Raw genomic sequence first — 27,041 nt, 5'->3', positions numbered from 1 at the left:
TAAAGAGTGTTTGAATAAACGAATGCTGAAGGTATGCTAGTACCAGGTACTGTTCTCAGTGCTGGAGTTACAGCAAAAAACTCCATGTCCTCGTGGGATTCTCATTGGAAGTAGGCTTAAGCTTAAGCCATTTTTCCAATCTTGGTCCCACCATTTTGTTCCCTGTGAGATTTGGGGTAAACTACTTAAAGCCTCCAAGCCTCACTTTCCTATCAATTGTTACGAAGATCAAAAGGAAAAACAGCATTTGTATCGCATTTAGCATAAGAAATCCTTTAATATTTGTTTCCCTTCCTTTCAGGTTGGAAGACTGGAGCCTGACATCTCTGCCACAGGCTTAGGCGAGGTTTTCACAGGGACTTGGAAAGGTGCAAACGGCCAGGCTTACCCAACTGTTAAGATATTCTGGTGAAAGAGTGCTTAAAAGGGTTGGAAAAAGAAACCAATGAGTGGCTAGGACCACCTACTCCGCCGTTTTGCCTCGGAAAAGCCTGGCCGGCTGCCGGCAGGTGAAAGTCTGGAGAAATGGGAGGAAAAGAGGGGAGGTGGCTGTCCACAACTGAAAACTACACATCCCAGCACGCCCCGCGGCAGATGACTACGGGTCCCGGCATGTTCGCGGGTTGGATCGAAGAGGGGTCTCTTGGGCCCTGTAACCGGGGTTCAGCCAGAGGGGGCGCCGGGCGTACCGAGGTAGCGGGGAGAAGCTGGTCGCGCTTTAACGGCGCTGCGCAGACGCCTCTCACGGGCCGGACGTGACGTAGAGAAAGTTCCGGCTTCGGCCTCCGCCGCTGCCGCCGCCGCCGCTACTACGGCCGCCGCCGCTGCTGTTGCTGCGGCTTATTATTCCTAAAATGGCGCCGCTAGACCTGGACAAGTATGTGGAGATAGCGCGGCTGTGCAAGTACCTGCCAGAGAACGACCTGAAGGTGAGCCCTGCCGGGGCAGGAGCCCTGTGTGCGGGCTCGCCCCTTCCGGCTGTGGGGCGCCCGCCGGCCCGCCCTTCCTTTCTCCGGGACCCCCGCTGGGTATCCCGTCCCGTCGCAGTGGAAGGCCTGCCCCAATGCCAGGCGACCCGGTCCGACCCGGCGTCACGCCGAGGGTCGGGGGAGCCGAGTCCCCCGAGTGCTGTCCCAGTTGCCTCAGTGGGGATCCCGAGGGATGTCGCGGCCTCTGCCCCAGGGCCGCCCCTTCTGGCCTTCGGGCTACCCCAGGACCCGCAGCTGTAACAGCTTTGCTTAGAAGACTCGGCTCACCACCCCATCCCCGGGTCTCCCGCAGTCGGAGCCGAGCCTCCGCGGCAGTGCCCTGGGGATGGGGTCGCCACCACTGGAGGTGACAGGAGCGCGGAGTGGCCGGCGTCTGACAGGAGATGCCACCGGCTCCCGGAACGCAGCCCCAGTGTGTTTAGGTCTCTTGAGGAAGGGCCAGGCAGTGGGCCCGAGTGGTTTGGTACTGACGGGAGAGAACGTCAGGTCGTCCCTCTTTCTTTGTCACTCCTCCAAATTGCTTTTTAGGATCGTCGGTTTTCTTTTGCTAATTCAGAGGTGAATCCCGTTTCTGAGTATGTTGAGCTTACTGAAGTGGATAAAGTAGTTGATTCTCAATAAATACAAATACTTTTTCCTTAACTGCTTTTTTTTTTTTTTTTTGAGACGGAGTCTCGCTCTGTCGTCCAGGCTGGAGTGCAGTGGCCGGATCTCAGCTCACTGCAAGCTCCGCCTCCCAGGTTCACGCCATTCTCCTGCCTCAGCCTCCCGAATGGCTGGGACTACAGGCGCCCGCCACCTCGCCCTGCTAGTTTTTTGTATTTTTTAGTAGAGACGGCGTTTCACCGTGTTAGCCAGGGTGGTCTCGATCTACTGACCTCGTGATCCACCCGTCTCGGCCTCCCAAAGTGCTCGGATTACAGGCTTGAGCCACCGCGCCCGGCCCCCTTAACCGCTTCTTAACTCAACATTTCATTTTCTTGATTTTCTAAAGGAGGCGAATTCCTTGTTACTCCTGAGTCCAAGTAAGAATAAATGTATGTATGCGTAAGGAATGGCTTTGGTATACTGCTTTCTTTTTTAAAAACTTTTAAATTATTATTTTTTTTTAATTGAGATAAGAGTCTCACTCTGTCCCCCAGACTCGAGTGCAGTGGTGCGATCTTGCTTACTGCAACCTCTGCCTCTCGGGTTCAGGCGATTGTCCTGCCTCAGCCTCCCGACTAGGTGGGATTACAGGTGCCCACCACGACTCCCGGCTGTTTTGTAGTTTTAGTAGAGACGGGGTTTCGCCATGTTGGCCAGGCTGGTCTTGAACTCCTGACCTCAGGTGATCTGCCCGCCTCGGCCTCCCAAAGTGCTGGTATTACAGGCGTGAGCCACCGCGCCCCGCCTAGGGTATACTGCTTTTTTGAAAAGTATTTCTATGCATTTGCTGAAATCAGAACTTAGGTTTCTAGCAGTGCTTATCAGCTCGTGCTAGTATTTATCCAACTCAGTGTATTCTTTTTTTGGAGACAGAGTCTCCCTCTGTCGTCCAGGCTGGAGTGCAGTGGCGCGATCTCGGCTCAGTACAAGCTCCTCCTGCTGGATTCATGCCATTCTCCTGCCTCAGTCTCCTGAGTCTCTGGGACTACAGGCGCCTGCCATCACGCCTGGCTAATTTTTTTGTATTGTTAGTAGAGACGGGGTTTCATCGTGTTAGCCAGGATGGTCTCGATCTCCTGACCTCGTGATCTGCCCACCTCGGCCTTTCACAGTACTGGGATTACAGGCGTGAGCTACCGCGCCCGACCCCGGCTCGGTGTATTCTTAAAGAAATATGTTACTGTGGGTTTGTCTTATTTCTTCTTTGTACAGTAAGTTGATACTTAACATCAGTCAACAAGTATGCATAATATTTGAGGCCACACGTGGTGTTATGAATGTGACTGAATTGTACTTACCTGTTAATTTTGTGTGGCATGTGGCAGGGGAGTGATTCCTCTGCATTCTCCCATTTTTAATAGAATAATTTAAAATAAGGACAGCCTTCGTTAGTAGTAGTGTAGCATTTGTGCTCATCTGAGTCCTTCAGACATTCCTTTTGTGACTTCTTTCTGCTATGTGTTTTTTTTTAAGGGAATAAGAATACAACTAGCATTGGAACCCAATTCATGGAAAACTAACCAGACCTCTTAGCAGCATTATTACTCCCGAGTAGTTGGGACTACAGGCGCCGGCCACGTCGCCCGGCTAGTTTTTTTTGTATTTTTTAGAAGAGATGGGGTTTCACCGTGTTAGCCAGGATGGTCTCAATCTCCTGACCTCGTGATTCGCCCGTCTCGGCCTCCCAAAGTGCTGGGATTACAGGCTTGAGCCACCGCGCCCGGCCTCTCTTAAAAGTTTTAAAAATCTTTTTATCTTTTTTTTTGGGGGCGGGGAAATGGTCTCACTCTCACCCATGCTGTAGTGTGGTAGCACAATCATGGCCTACTGCAGCCTCGACCTCCTGGGCTCAGGCAGTCTTCCCACCTTAGCCTCCTGAGTAGCTGGGACCACAGTCACATGTCCGCATGCCCAGCTAATTTTTATTTATTTTTTTGGTAAAGACAGGGTCTTGCTATGTTACCCAGGCCAGTCTTGAACTTCTGGGCTCAAGTGATCCTCCCACCTCAGCTTCCCAAAATGCTGGGATAACAGGCATGAGCCACTGTACTCAGCTTGTATCCGTTTCTTAATAAACTTAAAAATACGTATTTTGGGCAACTGAGACAAAATAATTCTGAATTTTTCTTTATAAGTTGAGACTTTTTTTCTGTCTTGGAAATGTTTTTATCAGATTAATTTGTTGTGTTGCTCATCTGTGGTGTATTTAAAGAAGCTTAATTTTGTTTCTGTTTCTTGGCATGGAGTGCAACCTAAAATTAGGACAAGAAAGTATGCCAGGAGTACTTTTTCTGAGGCTGTAAAGGCAAAATAAAAGATTCTATTAAGAAAAGAAATTATTGAGGCCACTTAATGAACATGATGGAAAAGATTTGTTCTGGTAGAAAGGAAGACGTAAATTTACCTGTGTTTTAAATTGATTAGAAGATGGAGATACTAAATCAAATACTAAATGCATAGGATGTTCCAGATTTAATAACAATTTCTGTTTCGCTAAGTTGGAAATGGTCACATCACTAGTACTGGATCAAATCTACATAACTGTTTCTGTTTGTTTGTTTGTTTTTTTGAGACAGAGTTTCGCTCTTGTTGCCCAGGCTGGAGTGCAATGGCGCGATCTTGGCTCACTGCAACCTCCGCCTCCCGGGTTCAAGCGATTCTTCTGCCTCAGCCAGAGTATCTGAGATTACAGGCATGTGCCACGACGCCCAGTTAATTCAGTATTTTTAGTAGAGAGAAGGTTTCTCCATGTTGGTCAGGCTGGTCTCAAACTCCCACCTCAGATGATGTGCCCACCTCGGCCTGCCGAAGAGCTGGGATTATAGGTGTGAGCCGCCGCGCCTGACCTGTTTGTTTGTTTGTTGTTTGTTTGTTTGTTTGTTTTTTTGAGACAGAGTTTCGCTCTTGTTGCCCAGGCTGGAGTGCAATGGCGCGATCTTGGCTCACTGCAACCTCCGCCTCCCGGGTTCAAGCGATTCTTCTGCCTCAGCCAGAGTATCTGAGATTACAGGCATGTGCCACGACGCCCAGTTAATTCAGTATTTTTAGTAGAGAGAAGGTTTCTCCATGTTGGTCAGGCTGGTCTCAAACTCCCAACCTCAGATGATGTGCCCACCTCGGCCTGCCGAAGAGCTGGGATTATAGGTGTGAGCCGCCGCGCCTGACCTGTTTGTTTGTTTGTTTGTTTGTTTGTTTTTGAGACAGAGCCTCCCTCTGTGGCTCAGGCTGGAGTGCAGTGGGCGGATATCAGCTCACTGCAAGCTCTGCCTCCCGGGTTTATGCCATTCTCCTGCCTCAGCCTCCCGAGTAGCTGGGACTACAGGCGCTGGCCACCTCGCCCGGCTAGTTTTTTGTATTTTTTAGTAGAGACGGGGTTTCACCATGTTAACCAGTATGGTCGCAATCTCCTGACTTCGTGATCCGCCCGTCTCGGCCTCCGAAAGTGCTCGGATTACAGGCTTGAGCCACCGTGCCCGGCCGACCTGTTTGTGTTTTTGAGGCAGAGTCTTGCTCTGTCGTCCAGGCTGGAGTGCAGGTGCACGTTCTCAGCTCATTGCAACCTCCGCCTCCCGGATTCAAGCGATTCTCCTGCCTCAGCCTCCTGAGTAGCTGGGATTAACCCACCTCCACCCCTGGCTCATTTTTGTATTTTTAGTAGAGATGGGGTTTCACCATGTTGGCCAGGCTGGTCTTGAACACCTGACCTCAGGTGATCTACTCTTCTCAGCCTCCCAAAGTGCTGGGATTACAGGCGTGAGCCACCGTGCCCAGCCTACGTAACGGTTTTGAAGGAGTAAGAATGACATACGTGGGCCAGGAGGCTGAGGCAGGAGAATTGCTTAACCCCAGGAGACGGAGGTTGCAGTGAGCTGAGATCGTGCCACTGCACTCCAGCCTGGCCAACAGAGCGAGACCCTGTCTCAAAAAAAAAAAAAAAAAAAGACGTGAAAGTGAATGGACCACAGTGTAACCTTTCTTATAAAGAGTTCATGTGATTTTATCCACAAGAAAGATTTCAGAGAGATTAATAAAAGGTACAGATTCCATACCTGACCAAGTAGAAGAATTAATGATAAAGGCAGGTTTACTGAATACCTATATTGAAGTATTAATATTTTTGGGGAGCAGGGGTTCTATAACTTGGAGGTTGTCTAATCTCTTGGACAGTTCTTAAGGGTGACATGTTTACCTGAGGTTTTTTTATTTTTATTTTTTTTTGAGACTGAGTTTAACTCTGTTGCCCAGGCTGGAGTACAGTGGTACCATCTCAGCTCACTGCAGTCTCCACCTCCCGGGTTCAAGCAGTTCTGCCTCAGCCTCCCAAGTAGCTGGGATTACAGGCACGTGCCACCACGCCTGGCTAATTTTTGTATTTGTAGTAGGGATGGGGTTTCACCATGTTGGCTAGGCTGGTCTTTAATTCTTGACCTCAAATAATCCGCCCGCCTTGGCCTCTCAAGGTGCTGGGATTGCAGGCGTGAGCCACCGTGCCTGGCTGAGTTATTTGGTTTTGCAGTGAATTTTTCTTCCGGTACACTGAGGACAGCTGAACACAACAGTTAGGAATGCACCTGGCTTTGTATGGGGCTGGAAGAGTGTTTTCTGTTTGCAAGATCCTTTCTTATACCTTGTTTGTCCTTATGGCCACATTTCATTTGTCTTTTGGCCACAGAATTACATTCTCCTTTGTCTTATGAGAATAGTCTTATAACAATGTTCTCCAATAGAAATATCATGCTCACACATGTAAGCTTCAAATTTTCTAGTGGCAGTTAATTAATTATTTTTTTGAGACAGCATCTCACTTTGTTTCCCATGGTGGAGTGCGCTGGTGCAGACATGGGTCACTGCAGCCTCAAACTCCTGGGCCTCTGTAATCCTCCTGCCTCAGCCCCCTGAGTAGCTTAGGACTTCAGGTGTGTACTACCATGCCTGGCTAACTTTTTGAATTTTTTTGTAGAGATGGAGTCATGCTTTGTTACCCAGGCTGGCCTCAAACTCCTGGCCTAAAGCAGTCCTATCACCTAGGCCTCCCAAAGTGCTGGGATTACACATGTGAGCCACCATGACTGGGCCACATTTTTAAAAAGTATAAAAACAGGCCAGGTGTGCTGTCTCATGCCTGTAATCCCAACACCTTGGAAGGCTGAGGCAGGCAGATCACCTGAGGTCAGGAGTTCAAGACCAGCCTGGCCAACATGGCGAAACCCCGTCTCTACTAAAAATACAAAAATTAGCCAGGTGTGGTGGTGGGTGCCTATAATCCCAGATACTCAGGAGGCTGAGGCCAGAGAATCGCTAGAACCCGGGAGGCAGAGGTTGCAATGAGCAGAGATTGTGCCATTGCAGTCTGGCCTGGGTGACAAGAGCGAAACTCCATCTCAAAGAATAAGTAGGCAGGCATGGTGGCTCACGCCTATAATTCCAGCACTTTGGGAAGCCAAGGTGGGCAGATCACTTTTAGTCAGGAGTTCAAGACCAGCCTGGCCGAAACATGGTGAAATCCATCTCTACTAAAAAAAAAATACAAAAATTAGCCAAGCATGGTAGTGCATACATGTAATCCCAGCTACTTTGGAAGCTGAGGCAGGAGAATTACTTGAATCCAGGAGGCAGAGGTTGCAGTGATTAGAGATCATGCCATTGCCCTCCAGCCTGGGCAATAAGAGCAAGACTCTGTCTAAAGAAAAAAAGTATAAAAACAGATAAATTTTTTTTAGTAATATTTTAACCCAATTTCAAGGTGTAATCAATATAAAGTTGTTAATGTAATATTTTGCCTTTTTTGGGTACTAATTCTATGACATGTGTCTATTTTACACCTACAGTACCTCCCAGTTTGGACCAGCTACATTTCAGGCACTCATTAGCCCTATGTGGCGGGAGCTATTAGATGGGACAGTGTAAATTGTTGACTGCTTCCCAGTCTTTTTCTTAGAATTTCAGAGCTGAAGGAGAATCAAACTTCATTTAGTACTATACTCTTCTATATAGAGAGAAACTGAGCTTCTAGTCTATGATTTGCCTGAGGATGTACAGCTAATCAGTGACATCCAGAACTTGATTTGAAAGCCTCTGTGTGCAGAGCTCTTTCTGATATAATTTATGATTTTTTAGGATGGGTAATAGCATGCTTTTCTAGGTATATCTTCCACTACATCACCTTTTTTTTTTTTTTTTTGAGACTGAGTTTCACTCTGTCACCAAGGCTGTAGTGCAGTGGTGTGATATCGGCTCACTGCAACCTCCGCCTCCTGGGTTTAAGCAGTTCTCCTGCCTCAGCCTCCTGAGTAGCGGATTACAGGCATGCCACACCATGCCTGGCTAATTTTTGTATATTTAGTGGAGACCGGGTTTCACCATTTTGGTCAGGTTGATCTCAAACTCCTGACCTCGTGATCTGCCTGTCTCGACCTCCCAAAGTTCTGGGACTACTGGCGTGAGCCACCGCGCCCGGCCCAACATTTTTTTTTTTTTTTAAACTGTACTTTCTGTTTTAAGTACACTGGACTGCTGTCTTCTGATAACATGCCGCGTACTTCCCTGTTTCTTTGCTTCTGCTCAGTCTACTTTCACCTGTTTATTAAACTAATTATACAGTACACATATGAAATCGTTTCATACTCATTACGTTGTGAATTGAGTACTGATATTTGCTCTGTTTTACAGACAGGTAACCAAAATTCAGACAGATTTAGTAACTTTCCAAAGTCATACAGCTAGTAAATAAGTGAATGAGTGGGATTCAAACCTAGGCAGTCTGGCTTCAGGGTTCACATTTACAGCTATCATTTAAGCTTCTTCTGTAGAACACCTTGTATGCCCTCTATTTACCTCCCTTCTGAGCTCTAGCTCAGATGGCACTTCCTCTATGCAGGACTCCTAGGTTCCACAGTCAGAATTTATTAACAATGATTAGAATTTACGGCCGGGCGCGGTGGCTCAAGCCTGTAATCCCAGCACTTTGGGAGGCCCAGACGGGCGGATCACGAGGTCAGGAGATCGAGACCATCCTGGCTAATACCGTGAAACCCCGTCTCTACTAAAAAATACAAAAAAACTAGCTGGGCGACGAGGCGGGCGCCTGTAGTCCCAGCTACTCGGGAGGCTGAGACAGGAGAATGGTGTGAACCCGGGAGGCGGAGCTTGCAGTGAGCTGAGAGCCGGCCACTGCACTCCAGCCTGGGCGGCAGAGCAAGACTCCGTCTCCAAAAAAAAAAAAAAAAAGAATTTACATAGCCACTTATAGTTTTGAGAGACCCTTCATGTTGCTTCTGTGATTTATACAGTCCTTGTGATAGGCAGAACAGATATCATCAGGGTCAGGACTTGGTGAGTTTCAAGTGATTTTTGCCATAGTGACTCAACAGAGTACACATCTGAGTTTATTTGCTATTTTAAAATCCCTGTTCTTCTCTTTCCACACTGACATTGCTTTAGCATTTTATTGCCCTATTTTACCACTTAGAGTGTTCTGTCTTGTATGATAGCAAATATGTCTATCTCCATTATTAAACTGGAAAATTCTTGAAGGCCAGATTCATTCCTTGTTTTTGTCTGTTTGTTTTTGTTTTTGAGATGGAGTCTCACTCTGCTCAGGCTGGAGTGCAATGGTGTAGATCTCAGCTTGCTGCAACCTGTGCCCCACTCCAGATTCAAGCCATTCTCCGATCTCAGCCTCCCAAATAGCTGGGATTACAGGTGCACACTACCACACCCAGCTAATTTTTGTATATATATATTTTTTGGTAGAGATGGGGTTTCACCATGCTGGCCAGGCTGGTCTCGAACTTCTGATCTCAAGTGATCCACCTACCTCGGCCTCCCAAAGTGTTGGGATTATAGATGTGAGCCACTGTGCTTGGCCATTCCTTGTGTTTTCCACAATTTTAGAACACTGCCCTGTATGTGATAATGAGTAAAGGTTTATTGACTCAAACTGTATTCTGCTTTATGACAAATACTTGTTTCTTCTTTTTTTTTTTGTTTTTTTTTGAGATAGGGTCTCAGTCTGTTGCTCAGGGTGGAGTGCAGTGGTGCAATCATAGCTTGCTGCAACCTCAAATTCCTGGGCTCAATTGATCCTTCTGCCTCAGCCTCAAAAGTAGCTGGGAGTACAGGTGCGCAATAGGGTACCCAGCTAATTAAAAAAATTTTTTTTGTTTTTTTTTTTTGAGATGGAGTCTCACTCTGTCGCCAGGCTGGAGTGCAGTGGTGGGATCTCAGCTCACTGCAACCTCCGCCTCCTGGGTTCAAACGATTCTCCTGCCTCAGTCTGCCAAGTAGCTAGGACTGCAGGCACATGCCACTATGCCTCTCTAATATTTTAGTATTTTTGATAGAGACGGGGTTTCACCATGTTAGCCAGGATGGTCTTGATCTCCTGACCTCGTGATCCACCCGCCTTGGCCTCCCAAAAGTGCTGGGATTATAGGCATGAGCCACTGCGCCCAGCAAAAAAAAAAAAAAATTTAAGGGATAGCATCTTGCTATGCTGTCCAGGCTGGTCCCAAATGCTTCAAGTGATTCTCCTGCCTTGGCCTCCCCAAATGCTGAGGTTATAGGTGTGAGCCACTGTGCCCAGACAACAAACACTTCTTTATTTATTTTTATTTTTATTTTTTTTGAGACGGAGGCTTGCTCTGCCACCCAGGCTGGAGTGCAGTGGCCGGATCTCAGCTCACTGCAAGCTCCGCCTCCCGGGTTTATGCCATTCTCCTGCCTCAGCCTCCCGAGTAGCTGGGACTACAGGCGCCCGCCTCGTCGCCTGGCTAGTTTTTTTGTATTTTTAAGTAGAGACGGGGTTTCACTGTGTTAGCCAGGATGGTCTCGATCTCCTGACCTCATGATCCACCCGCCTCGGCCTCCCAAAGTGCTGGGATTACAGGCTTGAGCCACTGCGCCCAGCCACAAACACTTCTTTAAATGGTTCCTTGTGTTAAGTACTGTTCCCCGTGGGTGCCAGGGGCAGAATCAGATACTTCTGTCTGTCTGTGAGGGGCTTTCAGTATAGTAAGTGAGCTAAAGAGGTAAACAAAGGCTGTAATAGAGGCTGCCCAGGGTATTGGCAAACATGGAAGAAGCAGTATGTAACTTTGGAGCCAGAGATGGTTTCATGAAGGAGCAGTTAGGAGGGGCAGAGTTTAGATAGACAGAAGGAAAGAACATGCAAACAGAATAAATACCATGTGCAATAGTAGAGTGTAATTTGCAAGAACATGGCTGGTTCGGGGAACTTGAAGTGGTTTGGTGTGGCTGGAGGTGGTACTGGAAAGAAAGATGCCAAATCATAGGAGTAGGCTGTTAAACTTAGATTGTTATCTTTTAGGTGGTACATGAACACTTTGAAATGTTTTTATATTTTAGGGAAAAATCATACTGTGATTCGTGATAACTGTTTAAAATGTAGCTAACTAAAAAGAAAAGTAGATTCAGAGAAAATTGTTAAAGGGATACACTGTTGTATGTGGAATATGACAAAATCATGAAAATGGTATTTGGTGTTTGGGAAACATTGTCATAAACGGAAGAATACGCTTGAGGAGTTTTAAGAAGGAGAATGACAGTAGGCTTTTGAAATGTTTATTCTGGCAGCATTGTGGACCACGGATTTGAATGGGCCAAAAATGTCATAGAAGCAGTAGGCCCAGTGATATGAGAGTCTGAGATAAGGCAATGATAAGTGATTGTTGTGTTGGAAAGGAAATGAAGAAGGTATAGTGGCACCTGTTAACAGATTTGGTCTAGGTTATGACGAAGAGAGTTTAGTCTAATTTCTTAGTTTCTGGCCAGGATTACTTAGTACTATAACTAGATTAAGGAATACAGCCAGTTTGGTTTGGGCCATACTGAGTTTGAGATGCTGCCAAGCTAAGACATTGAGATAGAGGTGTCCAGAATACTCTTGGATACTTATGTCACTTAGATAACAACTACTTATTGATTGCCAAATGTGCTCTAAATGCTGTTCTAATAATATTAAACTCAGGAGAGAGATCTAGACCAGTCGTTCTCAACTGGGGGCAATTTTGCCCCCCAAGGGATTTTTGGCAGTGTCTGGAGACATATTTGGTTGTCACAGCTGGGGCAGGGGAGGGATGGGAAGTTGCTATGGATATCTAGCAGGTGTAGATGTCAGAGATGTTGCTAAACATCCACAAGACAGCAAGCAGCCCCCTACAATCAATAATTAGTAGTGCCATGGTTGAGGAACTCTGATCTGACCTGAGGATACAGACACTATCTTCTGGATCGTAAGCACGTGAATATCATTGTCATTCCAGATTCCTAACTTCTTGTTCCCAGTGATCTGTATTATAGTAGAGACTTTATATAAAGACTGTGTGAAATATAATGTTAGCTATTTAGTTAGTTACTTAGCTAGCTAGTTGAGATGAGGTTTTGCTATGTTGCCCAAGCTAGTCTTGAGCTCTGGGCCTGCAGCCATCTTCCTCCCTTGGCCTCCCAAAATGCTGATATAACAGGTATGAGCCACCGCACCTGGCTATGAGATCTTTATTTTCAAAGCTAAGAGTATTTTATAAATACCAGTATGTAAAATTAGATAAAGGAAGTAGTATGTTTTAGATAACAAGATCAGCTAAACAAGTAATTTTAAAAATTTAGAACTCAGTGTTTGTGGGGACAAGAGGGAACTGGGAGACAGAACAGAGAATAGAATGGAACTGTGAACAAATATCTTGAGGAAAAGGTAGAGAAGAGAAATAGAGCTCTCCTAAGAATGGTGGCTATGAACCCCTTCCTATTCAAGGATTAGAAAGTAGTTGAGCACCAAACATGAAAAAAAGCAGTGGTCATTAAAGAAATGCAAATCAAAACCACAATGAGATACCATCTCACACCAGTTACAATGGCAATCATTAAAAAGTCAAGAAACAACAGATGCTGAAGATGATGTGGAGAAATAGGAACACTTTTACACTATTGGTGGGAGTGCAAATTAGTTCAACCATTGTGGAAGACAGTGTGGTGATACCTCAAGGATCTAGAACTAGACATACCATTTGGCCCAGCAATCCCATTACTGGGTATATACCCAAAGGATTATAAATCATTCTATAAAGACACGTGCACATGCATGTTTATTGCAGCACTATTCACAATAGCAAAGACTGGAATCAGCTCAAATGCCCATCAGTGATAGACTGGATAAAGAAAATGTGGCACTAATGTGGCACATATACACCATGGAATACTATACAGCCATAAAAAAGAATGACTTAGGCCGGGCATGGTGGCTCATGCTTGTAATCCCAGCACTTTGGGAGGCTGAGGTGGGCGGATCACGAGGTCAGGAGATCGAGACCATCCTGGCTAACACGGTGAAACCCCGTCTCTACTAAAAATACAAAAAATTAGCAGGGCGGGGTGGCGGGTGCCTGTAGTCCCAGCTACTTGGGAGGCTGAGGCAGGAGAATGGCGTGAACCTGGGAGGTGCAGCTTGCAGTGAGCCGAGATCGCACCGCTGCACTCCAGCCTGGGTGACAGAGCGAGACTCCGTCTTAAAAAAAAAAAAAAAATGAGTTCATGTCCTTTGCATGGATGAAGCTGACATTCTCAGCAAACTACCACAGGAACAGAAAACGAAACACCACATGTTCTCACTCATAAGTGGGAGTTGAACAATGAGAACATATGGGCAGAGGGGAGGGGAGCATCACATGCTGGGGCCGATCGGGGGCTGGGGGGTAAGAGGAGGGAGATCATTAGGAGAAATATCAATTGTAGATGACAGGTTGATGGGTGCAGGAAACCACCATGGCATGTGTATACCTAAGTAAAAAACCTGCACGTTTCTGCACATGTATCCCAGAACTAAAGTATAATAAAAAATAAATAAATAGAAAACAGAACACACAAAAAAGAAGAAAAAGTATTTGGGCACGATGAGGAGAAAGGGGTGTAGTTTACCCTAAATTTGGGATAAAGCTGTAAAGGGTTTGGGAGGAGAGGAGCATGTGTCTTGACCATGATGACAAGGCAGGGCTCTTGGAGGCTGTTGTTTGTGTAGCTGGTTGACTCACATAGCGTTTATAGTGAGATTTCATAGACTTCTTATCTTTGTGTGTGCACGATAGCGATTTGTAAGCTCCTGCCAAACTAGAGATGAGAGGCAATAGCTTTGGCTTAGAGACTTAGCTCTCTAAATCCTCAGTTGGGATCAGCAGAAGTGGCAGGCACAGGACGCAGCTGTAATTTTACTCTAGTTAGTGTGCCTGGGCCCTGGTTGAAGGCTGCTGCTAGGTAGTTTACATGTGTTCTCCAGACATTCAATTGTTCAGATTGACAGTTTCACAGTGATGTTCTCCAGTTTATAGTCCACTGTTATTTTCAGGCTAGCACATAGTGTTTGGGTTGGTAACCAGGGATGACTTCAAGTTTAGGGAGGCCTTATGGACTAGGAGAACCAGTTACATGTCAATGAAAATTCTGGCATATTGAAATAGGGGAACCGGCCAGGCACAGTGACTCACGCATGTAACCCCAGCACTTTGGGAGGCTAAGGCGGGTGGATCACCTGAGATCAGGAGTTTGAGACCAGCCTGGCCAACATGGCAAAATCCTGTCTCTACTAAAAATACAAAAATTAGCCAGGCATGGTGGTGTGTGCCTGTAATCCCAGCTACTAGGGGGGCTGAGGCAGGAGAATCGCTTGAACCTGGGAGGCGGAAGGTGTGGTGAGCCGAGATCACGCCATTGTACTCCAGCCTTGGCAACAAGAGTGAAACTCCGTCTCAAAAAAAAAAAAATCATATATAAAAAAAGAAAAAGACAGAAAATAAAGATAGGAAACCAAAATGGAGCCAGCAGTAAAAGTAATAATAGTATGTATAATAAAAGCTGTGATGGAGGCTGGGTGTCGTGGCTCACGTCTGTAATCCCAGCACTTTGGGAGGCTGAGGTGGGCAGATCACAAGGTCAAGAGATCGAGATCATCCTGGCCAACATGGTGAAACCCCATCTCTACCAAAAATACAGAAATTATCTGGGCATGGTGGCGCCCACCTGTGGTCGCAGCTACTTGAGAGGCTGAGGCAGGAGAATCGCTTGAACCTGGGAGGCGGAGGGTGCAGTAAACTGAGATTGTGCCACTACACTGCATCCTGGGCAACAGAGTAAGACTCTGTCTCAAAAAAAAAAAAAAAAAAGAAAAACAGATGACCTGAGATAAGGACTTTTTTTTTTGGTGAGACAGTGTTGCTCTGTTGCCCAGGGTGATCACAGCTCGCTGTAGTCTCAACCTCCTAGGCTCAGGCGATCCTCCTACCTCAGCCTCTTGAGTAGCTGGGACCATGGGCACATGCCACCATGCCCCGCTAATTTTTAAATTTTTTTGTAGAGTTGAGGTTTCACTATGTTTCCCAGGCTGGTCTCAACCTCCTGGGCTGAAGCAGTCCCAAAGTGTTGGAATTACTGGTGTGAGCCATTACACCCAGCCAGGCCTGTTCTTAAAAGAAGTGAAATCTGAAAGGGAGTGTAAATGGGTCCAGTGACTGACAACCTGAAACATGGGCAGCTGACTTGGAAACAAAATAGAAAATTCTTCCTACTCTTGTACAGATTATAGCAAAGCGCTTCTCGCTTCTGCAAGAACCTTGGTGGTAGTGGAATTCTTTTTTTTTTTTTTTTTTCTTTCAGAGACAGAGTCTCGCCCTGTTGCCTAGGGTGGAGGGCAGTGGTACGATCTCGGCTCACTACAACCTCCGCCTCCCAGGTTCAAGCCATTCTCCTGCCTCAGGCTCCCGAGTAGCTGGGACTACAGGCACGCGCCACCACGCCCAGCTAGTTTTTGTGTTTTTAGTAGAGACGAGGTTTCACCATGTTGGTCAGCCTGGTCTCACACTCCTGACCTTGTGATCCGCCCGCCTTGGCCTCCCAAAGTGTTGGGATTACAGGTGAATTACAGGTGTGAGCCACTGTGTCCCACTCATAGTGGAATTCTTTGAGAACGTCTGGTGAGGTTACATGAGAAAATATTGCAGATGTTAACTGAGTGAGGTGTTATACCCAAAGAAGGTAGGGAAGACCCTGTGATAGGTACTTAAAAGCGTTATTGTAGTGTTTTAATTTTAAAATTGTGTAGTATTAGAAAAACAAATTGCTTTTTTTTTTTTTTTTGAGGCAGAGTCTTGCTCTGTCGCCTAGGCTGGAGTGCAGTGGCCGGATCTCAGCTCACTGCAAGCTCCGCCTCCCGGGTTCCCGCCATTCTCCTGCCTCAGCCTCCCGAGTAGCTGGGACTACAGGCGCCGGCCACCTCGCCCGGCTAGTTTTTTGTATTTTTAGTAGAGACGGGGTTTCACTGTGTTCGCCAGGATGGTCTCGATCTCCTGACCTTGTGATCCGCCTGTCTCGGCCTCCCAAAGTGCTGGGATTACAGGCTTGAGCCACCGCGCCCGGCCAGATAAACAAATTTCAAAGTATTAATTGCTTTTAGCTAATCTAAAAAGAGCAGTGCTTTGGCTGGGCGTGGTGGCTCACGCCTGTAATCCCAGCACTTTGGAAGGCCGAGGTGGGCGGATCTTGGGGTCAGGAGTTTGAGATCAGCCTGGCCAACATGGTGAAACCTCACCTCTACTAAAAATACAAAAAATTAGGCAGCCGTGGTGCTAGGCACCTGTAATCCTAGCTACTCAGGAGGCTGAGGCAGGAGAATTTGCTTGAACCTGGGAGGCGGAGGTTGCAGCGAGCTGAGATCACCCCACTGCACACTAGCCCAGGCGACAGTGCGAGACTCCATCTCAAAAAAAAACAAACAGGCTTTTAGTTTTGTCAAGATGAGGAGTAGGGAGGTAGCTATGAAAGGCTATAAAAAAATACAGGCCAGCCGGGTGCTGTGGCTCACACCTGTAATCCCAGCACTTTGGGAGGCTGAGGCAGGTGGATCACCTGAGGTCGGGAGTTAGAGACCAGTGCCTGTATTTCCAGCTACTTGGGAGGCTGAGGCAGGAGAATCGCTTGAATCTGGGAGGTGGAGGTTGCAGTGAGCCAAGATCATGCCATTGTACTCTAGCCTGAGTGACAAAGCAAAGGAAAGCTGGATGAAGAGAGAGATAGCCAATTCCATGTCTAGGGAAAAGCGTTCTTGACTGAGTGAACAGAGAGTATAAAGCCTCAGAGGAGGGAGCATGCCTAGGTAGCCCCCGGACCTGGTGAGGCTGGTGCGTGGGGCAGCCTCCATGGAGAGGAGTTAAACTCGGTCTAATAAATAAATAAAAATAAAAAATAAAAAATTATATTCGTGGTTCCCCACCCTCCAAACCAAACCTAAACAATCTGCTCTTGAAAGAAATAGTTGATAAGCCAGACTTCATTAAAATTAAAAGCTTTTGCTTTGTGAAAGACCCTGTCAAGAGAATGAGACGATGATCCATGTTCTGGGAGAAAATATTTGGAGAAAAAAAAAAAAAAAAAGCTGATAAAGTATTGTTATCCAAAATATACAGAGAACCTTTTTTTTTTTTTTTTTTTGAGATGGAGTTTTGCTCTTGTTGCCCAGGCTGTAGTTCAGTGGCACAATCTCAGCTCACCTCAACCTCCGCTTCCAGGGTTCAAACGATTCTCCTGCCTCAGCCTCCAGAGTAGCTGGGATTACAGGCATGCGCCACCATGCCCAGCTAATTTTATATTTTTAGCAGAGACGGGATTTCTCTGTGTTGGTCAGGCTGGTCTCGAACTCCTGAACTCAGGTGATCTGACCTCTTCGGCCTCCCAAAGTGCTGAGATTACAGACGTGAGCCACCGTGTCCGGCCTACAGAGAACTCTTAAAACTCAATAAGAAACTGAACAATCTGATTAAAAAATGGACAAAAGGAAATTGCTGTCACATCATGCCAGTTTTTCAGAGTGGTTGTGCTAAATTTCATTCTCACCACCTAGGTGTGAAAGTGGAAGGCATATCACAATATGTTTTCCTCAGTTCTCACAATCTTGCAAGACATGGCTCATGGACATGGACATGAACATGGAGATCGTAAAATGGAACTTCCAGATTATAAACAATGGAAGATAGAAGGGACACCAGTAAAAACCATCCAGAAGAAGCTGGCTGCAGGAGGGCTTTGGGATTTATTGGGCTGCAATGAAGCTTGGAGATACGTGGGTGGCTTCGCAGAAATGTTTCCTTTGTTGGTGCATTATTACAAAGATTGAAATGGGAGTTTGCTGCATTTGTGGTAGCTGTAGGAGCTGAATATTACCTGGAGTCCCAGAATAAAGATAAGAAGCATCACTGAAGATAATACCAGGAAGTGTCATAGTGGTTTCTTAACTCTCTAAGATTTCCTTGCTGTAGCCTACTCACCTGGTTTGTGCCTTAAAGAATATTAGTAAGATATAATAAAGTAAAATAAATACATATATGCCCCAAAAAATGAACAAAAGACACCTCATCAAGGAAGATATAGTGATGACAAATAAGCATATGAAAAGATGCTCTACCTCCTGTATCATTAGGGAAATGCAAAGTGAAACAACTATGAGATAACCACTATATACCTATTAGAAAGGCCAAAATCCAGAACACTAACAGTACCAAGTGCTGATGAAGATGTGGAGCAACAAGAACTCTCATTCATTACTGATGGGAATGCAAAATGGTACGGCCACTTTGGAAGATGGTTTGGCAGTTCCTTATAAGACTAAACAAACTCTTACCGTATTATAATCCAGCAGTCCTGCTCCTTGATATTTACCCAAATGAGTTGTAAACTTATGTTCCTACAAAAACGTGTACACAGATTTTTATAGCCACTTCATTCATTGCCAAAACTCGGAAGGAACCAAGATGTCCTTCACTAGGTGGATAGATAAACAAACTGTAATATACCCAGACAATGAAATACTATGCAGTGCTAAGAAGAAATGAACTATCAAGCCATGAAAAGACATGGAAGAACCTTAAATACATATTACTAAATGAAAGAAACCAACCTGGAAAGGCTGTGTATGTATGATTCCAACTATATGACATTTTGGGAAAGGCAAAACTATAGAGACAGTAAAAAGATCAGTGGTTTTCAGAGGTTGGAGGGAGGTAAGTTTGAATAGGTAAAACTACTCTATATGATACTATAACGGTAGGTACATGTCATACAATTGTCAAAACTTATAGAATGTACAAAAGGAGTAACCCTAATTTAAACAAACTATGGCTTTTGGATGATAATGATGTGTCAGTGTATGCTCATGATTTGTAACAAACGTACCACTTAAATGTGAGATGTTGATGTGGGGAGGCTGTCTGGGGGAAGGGGCGGGGGTATATGGAAACTCTGTACTTTTTTTCTTTTCTGTTTTTTTTTCCTTTCTATGGAGAACAAGGTCTCTCTATATTGCCCAGGGAGGTCTTGAACTCCTGGGCTCAAGCGATCCTCCTGCCTCTGCCTCCCTAAGTGCTGGGATTACAGGCGTGAGCTACTGTGCCGAGCAAGGGAACACTGTACTTAATGCTCAATTTCACTGTGAACCTAAAACTGCTCTAAAAAATAAAGTCTATTTACAGGGGTGAAAAAACACAATAAAAAATCGACTTTCCCTGGAGTTCTGTCTCAGTAATGATTATTTCCAGCCTTCTAATTGTTTAAGCCAGAAACCCCGAGTCATCCTTGATTCTTTACTTTCTCTTAACACCTTGTATCCAGTTGGTCATAAATCTAGCAGATGCTACATTCAGATAACATGTGGAATCTATTTTCCCTATTTTTTACTTTTACTACCCTGTCCAAACCAGTTAACTTTTACTTAGATTATTATAGAAGACACTTAACTGCTCTCCCTACTTACTCCTTTGTCCCCATTCCAACCCCAGCCTAGCCACCCCTCCACCACCATCAATCACTTTTCTCTCTTGTTTTTTTGAGAAAGGGTCTCACTCTGTGACCCAGGCTGGAGTGCAGTGGCACAATCTCAGCTCACTGCAGCCTTGACCTCCCGGGCTCAAGTGATCCTTGCACCTCAGCCTTCCAAGTATCTGGGACTACAGGCACATGCCACCATGCCCAGCTAGTTTTTGTATTTTTTGTAGAGACTGGGTTTTGCCATGTTGCCCAGGCAGGTCTCAAACTCCTGAGCTCAAGTGATATGCTCACCTCGGCCCCTCAAAGTGCTGGGATGATAGGTATGAGCCACTGCACCTGGCCAGTTCGTTTTCAACACAGCTGACTTAAGATCATGTCAGTCTTCTGCTCTAGAACTTCTCGTGGCTTCCTGTTACACTCAGCAGAAGCCCAGGTCCTTATTTTTACCACCAGTGACCTAAATAATTCTGTGATGCTCTCCTGTTTTTCTTCTCATTCAGTTAACTCTAAACACACCAGCCTTGATGATGTTTCTTAGACAGCAAGCATGCTTCACATCAGGGCTTTTGGTCTTTACTTCTCTGCCTGCAATATTGTGTCCCCATAGCCTTACCTCCTTCAGATTTTTGCTCAAAATTCACTTTATCAATAAGGCTTTCATACTATCCCTTTTTAAAATAACAGCACCTACTCTCCACCCCAGCACCCCATCCCTCTTCTAGTGTGTCTGTTTTCTCTATACTTCCTTGATATCACTATCTGACAAGTTACTGTTAACATATTTTACTTATTTATTGTCTGTCTCATTCTATTAGAAGGTAAGCCCCTTGAGAGCAGAGCTTTTACTCTGTTTTGGTCATTGTTATTTACTTTGTATCTAGAACAATACCTGGTAACATACCAGACACTCCATACATATTTGTTGCATTGAACAACTAAATATTCAATGTAGTATAGTGGAAAGTGGTAGGAAACTTGGATTCTAGATCTGTTGCTAAGATTAAGTAACATCTTAGTCTTATTTTCTGAGTCAAGCGAGAAATTTGGCATAGGTAATTTCTAATGCAAACCAGAATTTTATAATTCTGATGGGACCTTAGAGAACATCTTTCATTATAAAGTTTAAGGCTCAAAGTTCAGAAACATTTTTTCACTCACCAGCATCTATTTTTTGCTTTTGTTTTTGTTTTTTTACGACAGTCTCACTCTGTCACCCAGGCTGGAGTGCAATGGTGCGATCTTTAGCTCACTGCAACCTCTGCCTTATGGGTTCAAGCAGTTCTTCTGCCTCAGCCTCCTAAGTACAGGATTACCAGGCCCGCCACCATGCCCAGCTGATTATTTGTATTTTTAGTAAAGATGAGGTTTCACCATGTTGGCCAGGCTGATCTTGAACTCCTGACCTCAGGTGATCCACTCGCCTTAGTCTCACAAAATGCTGGGATTACAGATGTGAGCCACACACCTGGCCTGGTTTTTTGTTTTTTGGTTTTTTTTTTTTGAGATGGAGTCTCGCTCTGTCGCCCAGGCGGGAGTGCAGTGGCCGGATCTCAGCTCACTACAAGCTCCGCTTCCTGGGTTTACGCCATTCTCCTGCCTCAGCCTCCCGAGTACCTGGGACTACAGGCGCCCGCCACCTCTCCTGGCTAGATTTTGGATTTTTTTAGTAGAGACGGGGTTTCATTGTGTTAGCCAGGATGGTCTCGATCTCCTGACCTCGTGATCCACCTGTCTCGGCCTCCCAAAGTGCTGGGATTACAGGCTTGAGCCACCACACCCGGCCTGGTTTTTTTTTTTTTTTTTAAAAGACAGATTCTCACTCTGTCACCCCACCCAGACTAGGGTGCAGTGGTGCTATCTCGGCTCACTGCAACCTCCACCTCCCAGGCTCAAGCGATTCTCCTGCCTCAACCTCCCAGTAGCTGAGATTACAGGTGCATGCCTTTACTGACCGGCTAATTTTTGTATTTAGTATAGACACGGTTTTGCTATGTTGGCTAGGCTGGTCTTGAACTTCTGACCTCAAATGATCCACCTGCCTCAGCCTCCTGAAGTGCTGAGCTTATAGGTGTGAGCCACCACGGCTGGCCTGTTTTTGTTATTTTTTTAATGAGTGATGGATGTATTATATGGCAGGACCATGGATTTGTTTGTTAAAGCACCTGGGTGTTGGGGAAAATTCAACACAAACAGGAGCTAGCTACTCAGGGACTCAAGGCCAGAAGGATTCCAGGCCAAAAGGAGGGTCTTGCCTTTGAGGTGCTATTTGAAGATCAGGAACTTATCCTAGGAATAAAGGCAAATCATTTTATTTTGAAGTTTTCTGATTTTTTGTATAATGTGTAGAAAATTAACAACTCTATTTCCCCTCATTTTCTTTTGGGAGCCCTTTTTTTCTCCTCCCCCTCCCATTGAGTTCTGTTCTTGCTACTGTGTAGCTATTGTTGTAGCTGTAACTGTTAAAGTGTTTCCTATATATTAATGAGATTGTAGCATTTAGATTCCTTAATTAATGTTTAAAGTAATTTCATTATGCTTGTTAATTTCTCCTTTCTTGGCACATCTATCATAAAATCCAATAAGCCTCTGGCAATAGTTCAAACTGGTCTCAGGAAGGAAGGTTCCACCTGAGACCTCCAGTTCCCTGTATTTAGCAGGGATGTATAATTCCTTTTCCAGAATGTTGGCGTGAGAATCATATGCTTTCTATGACATTTTTTGGTTTGATTACTTTCAGTGGACAAATATTTTTGAAGTGCAAACATTTAGAGGTCCTTTAACAAAAAGAATGGCTTGGCTGGGTATGGTGGCTCACACCTGTAATCCCAGCACTTTGGGAGGCCGAGGTGGGCGGATCATGAGGTCAGGAGAGCCAGACCATCCTGGCCAACATGGTGAAACCCTGTCTCTACTAAAAATACAAAAATTAGCTGAGTGTAGTGACACATGCCTGTAATCCCAGCTACTCGGGAGGCTGAGGCAGGAGAATGGCTTGAACCTGGGAGACAGAGATGGCAGTAAGCCGAGATTGTGCCACTGCACTCCAGCCTGGCAACAGAGCGAGACTCCCTCTCAAAAAAAAAAAAAAAGCTCATTGTTTTTTGTTGTTGTGTTGTTTGTTTGTTTTGAGACAGAGTCTTGCTCTGTTTCCCAGGCTGGAGTGCAGTGGCGTAATCTCGGCTTACAGCAACCTCTGTCTCCTGGGTTCAAGTGATTCTCTTGCCTCATCCTCCCAAGAAGCTGGGATTACAGCCGTGCAACCCCACGCCTGGCTAATTTTTATATTTTTAGTAGAGATGGGGTTTTGCCATGTTGGCCAGCCTGGTCTTGAACTCCTGACCTCAAGTGATCCACCCACTTTGGCCTCCCAAAATGCTGGGATTACAGGCGAGAGCCACCGTGCCCAGCTGGCTCCTTGGTTTTATATTTGAATTTTATAATTAATTATAGTTAACCTTTTTATTTCAGAATAACCCAGTTTTCCCCAGTGGTAACATTTTGTAGAACTATAGTGTAATACCACACCAATACAATGTCAGCCAACATTGACATTGATACAACTCATGATCTTCAGGTACAACCTAAGATCATCACCTCATGATGTTCAGATTTCTTCAGTTTTACTTGTGTTTGTGTGTGCTTATGTGTCTGTGTGTGTGTATTCAGTTCTTCGCAGTTTTATTGGATAAGGGCTCATGTATCCAACACTACAGTCAAGATACAGAACAGTTCATCAACACAAGAATTCCTCATATTGCCCTTTTATAGATACACCCACTTCCTTCCTGCAGCTGCTGGACCCCTGCAACAACTAATCTGTTCTCCATTTCTTTAATTTTGTCATTTCAATAATGTCATTTAGGCCGGGCGCGGTGGCTCACGCCTGTAATCCCAGCACTTTGGGAGGCCGAGGCGGGCGGATCACGAGGTCAGGAGATCCAGACCATCCTGGCTAACACTGTGAAACCCCGTCTCTACTAAAAATGCAAAAAATAGCCGGGTGTGGTGGCGGGCGCCTATAGTCCCAGCTACTCGGGAGGCTGAAGCAGGAGAATGGCGTGAACCCGGGAGGCGGAGCTTGCAGTGAGCCGAAATTGCGCCGCTGCTGCACTCCAGCCTGGGCGACAGAGCGAGACTCCGTCTCAAAAAAAAAAGAAAAAGAAAATGTCATTTAAACGCGGCCAGGCGCAGTGGCTCAACGCCTGTAATCCCGGCACTTTGGGAGGCCGAGGTGGGCGGATCACCTAAGGTCAGGAGTTTGATACTAGCCTGGCCAACATGGTGAAACTACTAAGAAGACAAAAATTAGCTGGGCATGATGGTGTGCGCCTGTAATCCCAGGTACTTGGGAGACCGAGGCACGGGAATCACTTGAACTGGGAGGCAGTTTGCAGTGAACTGAGATTGCGCCACTGGACTCCAGTCTGGGCGACAGAGCGAGACTCTCTCAAAAAAAAAAAAAGAAAAAAGGAAAAAAGCCGGACGCAGTGGCTCACGCCTGTAATCCCAGCACTTTGGGAGGCCGAGGCGGGTGGATCACGAGGTCAGGAGATTGAGACCATCCTGGCTAACATGGTGAAACCCGTCTCTGCTAAAAATGCAAAAAATTAGCCGGGTGTGATGGCGGGCGCCTGTAGTCCCAGCTTCTCAGGAGGCTGAGACAGGAGAATGGCGTGAACCTGGGAGGCGGAGCTTGCAGTGAGCTGAGATCGCGCCACCGCACTCCAGCTTGGACGACAGAGCGAGACTCCGTCTCAAGAAAAAAAAAAGAAAGGAAAAAAAGAATGTTATAGAAATGGAATTACATAGTGTATAACCTTTTGGGATAGTTTTGACTTTGTTTTTTCACTCAACACAAATACCTTGAGCGAATCCAGGTTGTTGTGTGGCAGTATTCATTTATTTTTATTGCTGAGTAGTAGTACATGGTGTGGATGTACCGAAATTTGTTTAACCATTCACTCATTGAAGGACATCTGATTTGTTTCTAGTTTTGGGCTATTATGAATTAGGCTTCTGTGAGTATTTATACACAGATTTTGAACATGTTTTTATTGCCAAGACTACAATTGCTGGGTCAAATGGTAAGTCTGTGGTTTGCAATTTACTTTTAAAATTACCGGATAAAAACCTTCTACTGGCCGAGCACGCGCCTGTAATCCCAGCACCTTGAGAGCCTGAGGTGGGTGGATCACCCGAAGTCAGGAGTTCAAGACCAGCCTGGTCAACGTGGTAAAATCCTGTGTCTACTAAAAATACAAAAATTAGCCGGATGTGGTGGCACACGCCTGTAACCCCAGCTACTTGGGAGGCTGAGGCAGGAGAATTGTTTGAATCTGGGAGACGGAGGTAGAAGCGGGCCAAGATTGTGCCACTGCACTTCAGCCTGGGAGATAGAGCGAGACTCCATTTCAAAAAAAAAAAAAAAAAGGTTTTTTTTGGTTTGTTTGTTTGTTTTTGGTGAAAAGCATCATTTTACAGTTCTTGTAAAGCTGTCTGTCTCCTAGAGCCTAGTGTCTCTGTAGGTAGTTTGCATTGCATTAAGAATTCTGTATGACAGCTGGCAGAAATCCAACACTTGAATTATCACAGGGTACTTTCCTTTCCAATCAAAAAATATACTTGGGCTTTCTAAGTATTAGACCTGGTATTTTTCTTTTTTGGTATTTTATCTTTAGTTTTGATGTTGTAGTAAATGTTTGCCTTTTTTTTTCTCTTTTTACAGCGGCTGTGTGACTATGTTTGTGATCTGCTCTTAGAAGAGTCAAATGTTCAGCCAGTATCAACACCAGTAACAGTGTGTGGAGATATACATGGACAGGTAAAATTTCATGAGCAGATTTTTAAGTTTTGTACTGTCCATGATCTATGTGTGTTTTCACATGTGCTGCAAAATTAACAACAACATCAACAAACACAACTGGTGGTAAGCTAGGTTGCCTCAGTCTCTGTGACATTAATGAGTCCTGGTTTACATTTTTGGTGAATAAAAGCAGTGGTCAAATTAGTTACGGAGTTTGTTGATATTACATTTGTGAAGTGAATAATATTTTGTGGAATGGTGGGGTTGGGAGTGGGTAGAAAATAAAAAGTACAAACATATACTGCTCATAATAACTATGATTAACAGGAGATGTTCTGGTGTTAGGTACTTTTTTCATTCAGTTAATTTCTGTTCTCCTGTCAGATATTGTTGAAAATGTATCATTTCTTTAGTGGGAATGAGAATAGCAAAGGTACAGAAAAATAAAATTGTTGGTCTATGATGTCACAGCAAATCACTGATGAATGAACTAGAAAATATTTAGTTCAGTTTCTCATCTGCTGGGTGTTTGTAAGAATTTCAAAGCAGTGCCTGGCGTGGTGGCTCATGCCTGTAATCCCAGCACTTTGGGTGGCTGAGGCTGCTGGATCGCGAGGTCAGGAGTTTGAGACCAGCCTCACCAACATGGTGAAACCCCATCTCTACTGAAAATACAAAAAAATTCGCTGGGCATGGTGGCGTGTGCCTGTAATCCTAGCTACTCAAGGGGCTGAGGCAGTAGAATCGCTTGAATCTGGGAGGCGAAGGTTGCAGTGAGCCAAGACTGTGCCACTGCACTCCAGCTTGGGCAACAGAGTGAGAATCTGTCAAAAAAAAATTTTTTTTTCAAAGCATTAACAGGAAGGGCATACCTCATATTTAGATTCTGTTGTCAGTGTTTAGCCTCATGTATATTTGTAGAATTTTTTCACTGGGAAATGAAAGCTGAACAGATTACTCATAGAGGTGCTATATGCATACACTATAGTTGGGGCTGTAAGACTTAATAATACATCGCAAAACAGTGTAGTCTTTAAAGGATGCCAACAGGACTTACGGTCACCTGTGCAATTTCCCTGCCTTAAATATGACTGTGTAAATGAGCAGAAATGTGTGTAAATTGGCTCTGATTAGGGACTGCTCCATGAGTAAAATCTTGTTTTGGCTACTTACAGGCTGATTTTTTGGTTTTTCAAGGTGTTTTCTGCATCAGTTGAGATTAAAAAAAAATCTGACACTTGCATGTCATCACCTCCTAGATAGAGGTCCCATTATGTCATCTTTAATCTGTTAAAATTACAGTTTGTTTGTTTGTTTGTTTTGAGACGGAGTCTCGCTTTGTTGCCCAGGCTGGAGTGCAGTGGCTCAATCTTGGCTCACTGCAAGCTCCGCCTCCCAGGTTCACGCCATTCTCCTGCCTCAGCCCCCCGAGTAGCAGGGACTAGAGGCGCCCGCCACCGTGCCCGGCTAATTTTTTTTTTGTATTTTTAGTAGAGATGGGGTTTCACCGTGTTAGCCAGGATGATCTCAATCTCCTGACCTCGTGATCCGCCCGTCTCGGCCTCCCAAAGTGCTGAGATTACAGGCTTGAGCCACCACGCCTGGCCAAAAATTACAGTTTTTTAGAGTAGACTTTAGGAATTGATTTCCTAAAATTTCTGTGTAACTTCTCTCTAAAAATAAACATTTGTATTTTGCTAACATAAAGGATATTAATATAAGCAGTGTTTTAACACATTCCTGAAAACTGGAATAAACCAAGTCATGTTTTCCCTCAGTTGTAG

General features: G+C 45.2%; 1 protein-coding gene and 1 pseudogene across 1 annotated transcript in view; both read left to right on the top strand.

Annotated features, from left to right (window-relative positions):
- The first annotated feature begins 424 nt into the window (after positions 1-424).
- The window catches only part of PPP6C (protein phosphatase 6 catalytic subunit), a 49,802-nt gene continuing 23,185 nt past the window's right edge, over positions 425-27,041 (top strand). Inside the window, exons 1-2 of the mRNA XM_033190919.1 lie at positions 425-929; positions 25,180-25,275. Of these exons, the coding sequence (XP_033046810.1) occupies positions 855-929; positions 25,180-25,275 (171 nt within the window). The 5' untranslated portion in view covers positions 425-854. The remainder of the gene's footprint in view (positions 930-25,179; positions 25,276-27,041) is intronic.
- On the top strand, positions 796-19,584 carry LOC117071206 (annotated as a pseudogene).

The sequence above is a fragment of the Trachypithecus francoisi genome, unplaced genomic scaffold (genome assembly GCF_009764315.1).
Source record: "Trachypithecus francoisi isolate TF-2019V2 unplaced genomic scaffold, Tfra_2.0 Contig01585, whole genome shotgun sequence".
Taxonomy (NCBI): Eukaryota; Metazoa; Chordata; class Mammalia; order Primates; family Cercopithecidae; genus Trachypithecus; species Trachypithecus francoisi.
Note: the sequence above shows the minus strand (reverse complement) of the source record. Positions and strands in the feature narration are given on the sequence as shown.